This window comes from Nannospalax galili, unplaced genomic scaffold (assembly GCF_000622305.1).
Source record: "Nannospalax galili isolate Female #2095 unplaced genomic scaffold, S.galili_v1.0 scaffold682, whole genome shotgun sequence".
Taxonomy (NCBI): Eukaryota; Metazoa; Chordata; class Mammalia; order Rodentia; family Spalacidae; genus Nannospalax; species Nannospalax galili.
Window position 1 is genome coordinate 1114281 of NW_008348076.1, and position 10913 is coordinate 1125193.

Consider the following 10913-nt stretch of genomic DNA (forward strand, 5'->3'; position numbering starts at 1 on the left):
AATCATTGATTAGAGGGACAGCTCAGTGCTCAGAGCTAGAGTACTTGCTAAGCATGTGATTTAATCTCTACCCAAGATTTAATCTCAACCAAAAAAAAACTAGAGATAAAAAAGAAAAACTGGGAGGCAGAGGCAGGCAGATCTCTGTGAGTTCAAGGCCAGCCTGGTCTACATACTGAGTTCCAGGACAGCTGAGGCTACAGGGAGACCCTGTCTCAAAAAGACAAAAAGAAAAAAAAAAAAGAAAAAAAAAGAAAAACTGCCGGGCGTGGTGGCGCACGCCTTTAGTCCTAGCACTTGGGAGGCAGGTGGATCTCTGTGAGTTCGAAGCCAGCCTGGTCTCCATGGTGAATCCAGGACAGCTGGGGCTACAGGGAGACCCTGTCTCAAAAAGACTAAAAAAAAAAAGAAAAACTGACTAGAGTATAGATAATTTAAGAGTGAATTTTCAGTGCAGAAATTAATGTACTTTTCCAAGCACCTCTTTTTTTTTTTCCTGTAGCACACTATTTACTTTAAAAGGCTCAGAAGCCAGGTGTGATGGCACATACCTTTAATCCAGCACTTGGAGGCAGAGGCAGGCAAATCTCTGTGAATTCAAGGCCAGCCTGGTCTACATTGATCTCTGTGAATTCAAGTACAACCTGGTCTACATAGTAAGTTCCAGGCCAGGCAGAGCTATATAATGAGGCCCTGTCTCAAAGAAAGAAATAAAAGCACAAAAACAAAGATGGGTCAGAGAAGAAACTTAAAATACTTAGCAAACATAAAAGAAATCACCAAAGGCCAATATTTCTTTGCTTTCAATACCAAACTCTTTACCAAATATAAATGTCCATTTTCAGAACTAGTCAGTTTGTGACAGCTGTGATCCTCAAACACTTTTGAAATTACAGTCATAGTTGCAAATAGCACATGACAGCAATTAAAAAATGCAGTAGGCAAAGCTCTACTCTAACCAAATCACCAATCATCTAGATTCAGCCTTTACAGGTGATGTCTCTGTTCAAAAGCCCTGCACATGTGAGTGTTGTCCCCACAGACGTTCCTAACATCACAAGTGCAGGTGGTGAAGTCCTGAAGCTCCCAACTGAACATCACAGACAGCAAACCTCGCTCTTTCAGGTTCATTCTTCAACAGAATTTTCTTCTCCACTTTCTTCAACATCTTCGTCTTTTTCCTTGCAAGAATCCTGGCTGCTGGTGTCAATAAAATAGTTTTCTTCCTCATTCTCTCTCTCTTCTATTTTTTCTTCCTCATTAAAGCTAGAGGAAGAAATTTATCAATCTTTCAAAGGAAAAATGAGTTGGGTTAAAAGTTACACAGATGCTGTGCTGTGTACGCCATCATAGAGCCAGTCTTCCTTAAGTATAAGAGTTCTAATTGCTTATTAAGAAAACTCTATCAGGGGCTGGAAAGATGATGGCTCAGCGGTCAAGAGCACTGGCCGCTCTTGCAGAGGACCTGGATTTGGTTCCCAGCACCTACACTGTAGCTAACAACCATCTGTAACTCCAGTTCCAGAGGATCCAACCCCCTCTTCTTGCCTCCATGGGCACTGCATGCATATGGTGCACTTACATATATACAGGCAATACACTCATATGCATAAAATAGATTTTTAAAAAGTTTTATTTATTATTTTTATTTTATGTGTATGCATGTATCCCATGTTATGCAATGCCTGCGGAGGTCAGAAGAGGCTGTTAGATCCCCTGGGACTGGAGTTATGGACAGTTGTTAGCTGCCGTGTGGGTGCTGGGATCAGAACCCGGGTCTTCTGCAAGAACAACCAGTGTTCTTAACCACTGAGCCATCTCTCCAGCCCAAAATAAATAAATTTTTAAAAAGAAAAAGGAAAACTCTATCAAAGTGCTAAGTGGGAAATAAAATTCCTCTGACAACTGACAACTAATTTATTTCAAAACTTGATTTCTTAAAAGTTGAAAGTATGCTATTGTTTTTGTTATTTATATCAGTCAGGAACATAAGTCTGTAGTAAGATCAAAATATTTTATCACTGTATAATATATACACTGTGTCAAACACGATAAAATAACAGTATATTCTACAATAGTTCACATGTATTCCATCAGGTAACAGATTCAAAAAACCAGGCTTGGTGGCCCACACCTTTAATCCCAGCACTTGGGAAGCTGAGGCAGCCAGATATACATAGCAAGTTCCAGGCCAGCTAGGGCTACAGGGAGACCCTGTTAAACAACAACAACAACAACAACGAAAAAGAAAACAGAAGTGTATGCTTTCCTGCAGGTATGGTTTTCAGAGGGGCATGCTCAGACATCTTGCATATGTTACCTTTCTTTATCTGCAGTGCAGCTTTTCATCTGCTTGCTGATGTACTCAAATACTTTTCCACTCTGGCCTTTCTTTGAAACAAACTCATCAGAAATTCCTAGTGCTTTTAGGGTGTTAGAATAATGCTTTTCTGCTGCCATCCTTGCATTTTTCTATAGGAAGAAAGACAAACCTTTTCAGATGAGAACAAAGGTCATAAACTTCTATTAAAACATATGGTTAAAAGCACCAGTGAAAATGAGCCCCGCAATCACAGCTGAGTGAAATATGCACATTCTATGGTCAACAATTACACTTTTAGGTATGTTCTTAGAGAAACACACACACACACACACACACACACACACACACACACACCAGGGGACATGTATACGAATGTTCAAGATGTAAAATTATAGCAACTCAATACCAAACAATATTTGGAGGGTAAGATAAAGTATCTTACACAATGGAAAAACAGAAGAAAATGAACAAACTGTGGCTTCCTTCCACACCATGAATAGATCTTACAAATGTAATTCTGAATGAAAGGAGGCCAGCATAAAAGAACATCTAGTACCACCCAGTTATCTGAAGCCCAGAAACAGGAAAAACTAAACAAAGTCAGAACGATGGTTACCCCATAGGAGATGTAGAGGCTGTGATACGGGAGACGTGCACAGATACTGGGTGGTGGACACCTCATTTGCTTTTGTTTTATTTTGCTTTAATTAACTTTAAAATTTTATGTGTATGAGTATATTGCCTGCATGTATGTAAGTGCACTCCCATCGTGCAGTGCCCATGGAGGTCAAGAGAGGGTATTAGATTCCACTGGATCTGGAATTATAGGTTGTTAGCTGCCATGTGGGTGCTGGGAATCGAACCCAGGTCCTCTGCAAGAGCAGCCAGTGCTCTTAATCACTGACTCATCTCTCCAGCCCCTGTAGACCCCATTTGTTAACCTGCGAGGCAGCCACAGGAAAGCTGATTATAATTATTCTTTGCACTGTTATTCAGAGTTTATTTTATTTTATTTTTTTTTTTACTGGAGAGATGACTCAACCAGTGTTTTTAATCGCTGAGCCATCTCTCCAGCCCCCAGGCTTTATAAACTTTCATGACTACATAAAGATACCTGAAAAAAAAAAAAAAAGTAAGGAAATGGAGTACTAAGCCATACGTAATATAAGCCCAGTATTCAAGAGTTAGAGCTGGAAATTTATTTATTCATTTATTTATTTATTTATTTTTATTTTCTTGGTCTTTTTGAGACAGGGTCTCCCTGCAGCTCCAGCTGTCCTGGAATTCACTATGTAGACCACGCTGGCCTTGAACTCACAGAGATCCACCAGCCTCTGCCTCCCAAGTGCTGGGATTAAAGGTGTGCGCCACCACACCTGGCTTAGAGCTGGAATTTAAGGCCAGCCACATTTACATGAGTTCCAGGGCAGCCAGGGCTAAAGAGCAGGACCCTGTCTCCAAAAAACCAAACAAACTAAAATGTCAGTGTCTGACTACAGATCACGTGAGAGTAAAGTAAGATCACATGATAATTGTTGGTGATTTTTATTTGCCTACTATAGCCATGACCTTGGCCCATCGAAGATAACAAAATTATCAGTATTGCTGTCTTTACTCAGGGAAAGAAGGGAGGGATGCCTAGAACTAGATCCAGATCTCTGGAATGTCACTTCCTGGCTTGGAGATCTGTTGGGGTCATGGGATCTGTTCATAGTTGCAGCAAGCTGAGAGCTGGGGATATAGCTCAGTGGTAGAACATTTGTACTAGTATGCTCTGGGTTAGATCTCTAGTGCCATAGAAAAGACAAACAAGCAAAAAACCTAAATCTTGGGTGGGAGAGATGACTCAGTAGTTAAGAGCACTGGCTGCTCTTACAGAGGACCTGGGTTCAGTTCTCAGCACTTACATGGCAACTAACAACTGTCCATTAACTCCAGTTCCAGGGGAATCTGAAGCCCTCTTCTGACCTCTGCGGGCATTGCATAGGTGCACTTACATACATGCAGGCAATACACTCATACACATAAATTAAAAAAAAAAAAAAACCCAAACCTTAAAAAATATATAATAAAGCTGGGTGTGGTAGTACACACCTTTAATCCCAGTGCTCAGGAGGCAGAGACAGGCAGATCTGTGTGAGTTCAAGGCCAGCCTGGTCTATATAGCAAGTTCCAGGCCAGCTGGGGCTACAGGGAAACCCTGTCTCAAAGAAACAAAAACCAGCAAACAAAAAAAGAAAAGCAAGTAAAAGGCTGGGACAGTGACTCAGCAATACGCTGCCTGAGCCTGAGGACCTGAGTTTACGTAATAGCACCATATAATAGATGCCCAGTGCTGGGGAGGATGGAGAGGCAGATGAGATGACCCTGCAACTCACTGGTCAACAGGGCCAGGGGTATCGATGAGCTCCAGGTTCAGTGAGAGGTCTTGTCTCCAAAAATAAGGTGGACAGTAACTGAGGAAGATGCTCAGTTTTGACCCTGGCCTACAACACACACACACACACACACACACACACACACACACACACAAACCACACACACACACCACTCCACACACACAACACACACACCACACACACACACACACACACACACACACACACACACACACGTAGGTAAAAATGTATTCAGAAGCTGTGGAATACCAACAGACAAGGCTTAGTGAACTGAAAAGCAGGGCAAAGTGAGAAATGAAATCTATGCTCCAAAGACCATAGAAGTGAATGAAGAAAATCAAAGCAACTCTGAATTCATTAAGAATATATTCTGGGGCTAGGGATGTAGCTCAGTTGGTAGAGTACTTGCCTAACATGCATGAAGTCTTGGGTTCAGTCCCCATACCACATAAACCAATTGTAACACATACCTGTGATCCTAGCACTCAGGGGTAGAAGCAGTAAGGTCAGAAGTCCAAGGTCATCCTTGACTTCATAGCCAGTTCAAGGCCAGTGTGGGCCACATGAGACTGTATCTCGGAAAAAAAGGGCAGAAGCAGGTAGATCTCTCTGAGTTCAGGACCATCCTGGTCTACATAGCAAGTTCTAGGCCAGCCAGCCAGCCAAAGTTACACAGTAAGATCCCATCTCAAAAACAAACAACAACAAAAAGAAGCAAACCAACAAACAAAAATCAAAGACACAATCAAAGTTAATGCCAGTCAGTAAGTTTTCATCTGAATTTGGTTTAAAATTCGGCTTAACTCTGTGCTCCCAAGAACCAGGCCAAGGTTGGTTCTGCAATCAACCACAGGCACATTCTGTTAGAGGACAATTCAATGCAGGGAGGCCGCAATTAACTCTTTTTTTTCTGGTCTTTTTGAGACAGGGTCTCCCTGTAGCCCCAGCTGGCCTGAACTCACTGTGTAGACCAGGCTGGCCTTGAACTCAGAGATCTGCCTACCTCTGCCTCCCGAGTGCTCGGACTAAAGGGTGCACCACCACGCCTGGCCACAATTAACTCTTAGAAATGGGCAATAAGTAAGTTGCAATAGAATTTATTAAGTAACAGCTATTAACAGAAATTGTCATAGCAAAAGTTTAGACTGCAAGAAAAATAGCAGTAATATGTTAACAAAATCAAAACAATGCTGATCCAGTGCCCCCACTCACTGGATATAGAATTACCTTTTTGCATGAAGGCAAATAATCTATAATAATTTCTAATTTGAATAGTATTTCTCCTCTGCTCTTCGCTACACAAAAGAAATATAAAGACTATGAAGGGAAAAGCAATTTAAAGCAATTTTATGTTTTTTCTCTCTCAAAGATCCTGCCAAAAAAGGATTACCTTTGTTTCTTTCAGAAACTAAAACAACAGATGAATACCTGTCTATAATCAGTGTCCTTGCTCCAAGGTGAAAGATGCTTATTTTTTATCACCAAAGTTTACTTTGTAGTAATTCTTTCATACATTTAACAAATTATCTATCGCATGCTTATTTGTAACAAGCCCTCGTATTTGTAACAAGGCCTCATGGGGGGTGGCAGATAAGAGCTTCAAGGGAAGGGAATGGCTATGTGAGGGCCAGAATGGGAGGCTGTCAGCTACAAAATTGTTTTAACATAGCCACCATGGATTCTGTCACATTTTTCTCTGGTGCTTAGAAACAGTGGGAATTCATAGCACAATGAAACTGTTTATAATGCTGAGACTCATCACTAACATATCAGAATAGTGCTCTTAGCTGTGTTAAACCAAGAAAGAAAATGTAAGGTCTAGTCTGGCTACTTTTATCACAATTGTTTGGCTCACCAAATGCTGAATAACATTTCTATGCCAGGCATTACTGTAGGTACTAGGTGCTGGGACTACAAAGGTTTGGCCGTCATCCTTAAAGATCAGTTATCTAGCAGGGAAGAGAGGCTATCACGCAGAGAACTGCCACACACTGTGGCAGGAACAAAGAGACATGTACAGATTCATAAAAGAACACAGAGGAAAGGGCACCCAACCCAGCCTCAGGAACAGTGCAAGAGAGTGACTACAAGCTAATACTTAAAGGAGTGGGAGCTAAGGCAAGCTGGAGATAGGGTGTTTGGTAAACAGCAAGAATAAAGACTTCAAGGCTGAAGGTAGTTGTCTAATATCTGGTACAGCCTAAAGTAAAGGGCATAAAAGGGGACAATGAAGGGGATACTAAGAAACAGGCTAAAGAGGTTATCAGGATGCAGCTCAGTGCGCAGACTGCTTGCCTAGCGTGCACAAAGCTCAGGTTCTATCCCCAGCACCACACAAAACCGGTTGTGGTAGTATATACTTGTAATTCCAGCTCTTGGGAGGTAGAGAGGCAGGAGGATAGGAAGTTCAAGGTCATCCTAGGCTATATAGAGACATGGGGGTCTGGGATACATGAAACCATGTCTAAAAAATAAATCACAGAAGCTTTACACTGTGTTTGTACACTGCTATATAGCTTGGGAATTTTTCTTTTGGAAGGGAGCAAGACAGCTTAGGGTTAAGTGTTTGAAAGCAGATCAACTTGGGTTCTTTGAACTTCCTTTTTTCATTCATAATGTGTACCTCCCCTATAGCCCTGGGGAAGTCAATGACAAGCCCTTGAGACCGTCACTGAAAATGAGTCTGCATGGATTCCATGGGGATGGATGCTCTGCTTGCTGGACGGACTAACTGCTGCCCATTTGATAGGGGAATGGGAAAGCAGAAAGATCAGTTTTAAAATGCTTTAAATGTTAAATTTAGCCGGGTATGGTGGTACTCGCCTTTAATCCCAGCAGAGGCAGGCAGATCTCTGTAGTTCAAGGCCAGCCTGTTCTACATAGTGAGTTCCAGGACAGCTGGGGCTACAGGGAGACCCTGTCTCAAAAAAACCAAAAAAAAAAAAAAAAAAAAAAAGTGTTAAATTTAAAAACAGTAATAATAAAATAAAAATGCTTTTACGCTTAGGGCTGGAGCAATGGCTCAGCAGTTAGGAACACTTGCTGTTCTTTCTAAGGACCTGGATTTGGTTCCTAGCACCCACATGGAGACTCAAAACCATCTGTAACTCCAGTTCCAGGGGGTCTGATGCCCTCATCTAGCCTCTATGGGTACTGGGTACACATACATATATACATGCAGGCAAAACATTTATAAACAAAAATAATTTTTTTTAAATGTTTTTAAGAGACAGGGTCTCGCCGGGCGTGGAGGCACACTTGGGAGCCTTAATCCCAGCACTTGGGAGGCAGAGGCAGGCGGATCTCTGTGAGTTCAAGGCCAGCCCAGTCTACATAGTGAGTTACAGGAGAGCTGGGGCTACAGGGAGACCCCGTCCAAAAAAGATAAAAAAAAAAAAAAAAAAAAAAAAAAAAAAAAAAGAGAGAGGGTCTCACTATGTTGCATAGGCTGGACTCAAATTCCTTGGCTCAAGTGATCCTCTGTATCCATCTCCTGAGTAGCTGGACTATAGGCATATGTCACCACACCCAGTTCAGTCAAATTATTATAACAATTCAGACAGGAAATAACAGAACCAGGTAAAAATACTTGGGAAAAGCCTTGACAGGTCTCTCGGTGACCAATTCAGCTGGGGAAGAATAGCTGTCACTCATCTAAAGTATATCCCCAATTTCCAGGAGGACCTTGTTGGAGGAAAGGTGAACAGGAATGCTAGGGGGATTACCAGAGCGGTGGACATAGAAATTTGAAGTTTGGATCCAGGAAAAACTTTTTTAAGTCCAGAGTCAATCACTTTATGTTATACAATGTAAAACAGCTTAAAATGGGAGCTGGAGAGATGACTCAGTGGTTAAGAGCACTGGCTGCTCTTGCAGAGGGCCTGGGTTCAGTTCCCAGCACACACCTGGTGGCTAATACCCATCTGTAACGTCAGTTCCAGAGGCTCCAACAGCATCCTCTGGCCTTTGTGGGCACTGCATGACACAAGTGTGCTTACATATATGCAGGCAAAACACGCATTAAAAAAAAAGAAAGGTCAAAAAACTGAATTAAATTTTAAAAATTAGAATCTACTGTTCATAAGACCAGTTTGTTTTTCCTATAAAAAGGAAATTCTTTTAGTAATTGTTGGTTAGATTAAATTATAAATTTACTTTTTTAACACTGGCAGAAATAAATTTGATTCAATTAGCCATTTGATTTCATTTTTTAATTCATCAAAGATCTTCAAATGGTACCATGAAGCCTCACACAAATAACACAACCAAACTGATATTTCTAAAGACAGGTTGTGAAACTAATATTTGAGAAGTACTGTGTTAGCAGCGTGCTCTTTACTGAGCTACGTGCTTCATCAGACCTGAAGCAGAATCACTTCCTTGACTGGTTGATGAAGCTGCCACAGAACAGTGAGTCTCAATAATCATAGAAAACACAGGGAAAATGGAGGCTAAAGATACTGGAAAACACAAAGGCCACAGCTCTAAATTCCAATAAACACAACCTGAGCGACTCTTTCAAACAGTAGCGGCCTCTTTCTCAACTTCTCATCTCTGTCTTCCAGTTCCTGTTGGTATTCTCTCATCCTTGCCTTTTCGCACTTTCTAGAATCATATAGAAGGAATGGAGTTTTAAAAGGTCAGTTAAGGAAATTGCACATATAACATTTACTTTAGAAGACAAATCAGAGATGAGGACAGTTTAGCAAGGTTCCTTTTCTAGACTGATAAAATTCTCATGGAATACAGAATTAAAATCCCAGGTTCTGAAAGCATACTTTCTATTGCCCTGTCTGGGCGTCGTCTTCCAAAATATTCAAGGCATAACATAGAAAGAGGCCTCAAACTAGCCTGAGAAATGTCTTATTTATAAGTGTACAAAATCAAGAAAATGTATCCAAATTAGGTATTTTTAAATAATTTCATTCAAAAAAACCTTGCTCCTATTTTTCCCCTAAATGAGATTGCCTAAAGTTTAGCGGCAACACGAAGGGGGAGCAGGTCAGGGAGAAAAGGGGAGCACACGAATGTAACATGCACAGGCGAACAGGAGCCAAAATCCTCGAATGTACTGTAAACTAGATCATGTGAAGAATTAAATAAACAATACTGTTTCTCTCTATGTGAGATACACTAAAAACAACTAAGTAAGATGTCATGGATTAACATTCTGTATTTCTAAGGAACTTTTTGCTCAAGTTCATCACATTAAGCTCCCTCTATCAGTAGATTAACGCTGTATTATAAAGGATTACTCATTGTAATTACAAGCAAATATATATGTATTTGGTTCTTATAATCAGATTAAAAATTAACAAATCATATCACTCAGCTTTGGGAGAATTTCCGACTTAAACACAATTTTTTTTTTTTTGACACAGGTCTTACTATATAGCACTGGCTGACCTGGAACTCTCTATGTAGACCAGGCTGTCCTTGAACTCACAGAGATCCACTTGTCTCTGCCTCCCAAGAGCTAGGATTAAAGGCGTGTGCCACCATGCCCAGCAGCATGATCATTTTTATGTGCAACATTTGGAACACTGGCTTTCAAACTCTGTTTTGCAGAATTCCAGTATTCTCTCATCCTTGCCTTTTCGCACTTTCTAGAATCAAATAGGTATTCTGTAGATATTTTATTTTTTATACTGAAACTGTTACAAAGTGCAATATATAGCACAATGTATTAATTTATATCATCATATTTTGTACAAAGTTAGAACAAAACTCCTTGATTTATCTGTTAATTGAAAAAATTGGTCTGTGTTGGGGGTGAGGCTCAGTGCTAAAGTATATGTTTAGCATCCACAAGGCCCTAGGTTTAATCCCCAGCACATGCACACAAAATCTGAGATCACAGAGCAAGCTATTAATACAGAGATTTATCTCTGTGAAGCAAATTCTTCTCAATACTATACTGTGCAACCAAAAGTAATACAAAGACAGTTCCTAGCTCAGTGCTAGAGTGTGTGCCTAGTTAACATACACTAGGTTCTGGGTTTGACTCCCAGCACAACCGACATACATATAATAATTAACAGAGATTTATCTCTGTGAAGCAAATTCTTCTCAATACTATACTGTGCAACCAAAAGTAATACAAAGACAGTTCCTAGCTCAGTGCTAGAGTGTGTGCCTAGTTAACATACACTAGGTTCTGGGTTTGACTCCCAGCACAACCGACATACATA

General features: G+C 40.7%; 1 protein-coding gene across 4 annotated transcripts in view; it reads right to left on the reverse strand.

Moving 5' to 3' along the window:
* Positions 1 to 308: 308 nt before the first annotated feature.
* The window catches only part of Fam161a (FAM161 centrosomal protein A), a 34952-nt gene continuing 24347 nt past the window's right edge, over positions 309 to 10913 (reverse strand). For all 4 annotated transcript variants that reach the window (XM_008844487.3, XM_029569009.1, XM_017800967.2 and 1 more), the window contains 3 exons: positions 9228 to 9327; positions 2321 to 2472; positions 309 to 1266 (listed from right to left, as the gene is read on the reverse strand). In XM_008844487.3, coding sequence (XP_008842709.1) covers positions 1128 to 1266; positions 2321 to 2472; positions 9228 to 9327 — 391 coding nt within the window. In that variant the 3' untranslated portion in view covers positions 309 to 1127. The remainder of the gene's footprint in view (positions 1267 to 2320; positions 2473 to 9227; positions 9328 to 10913) is intronic.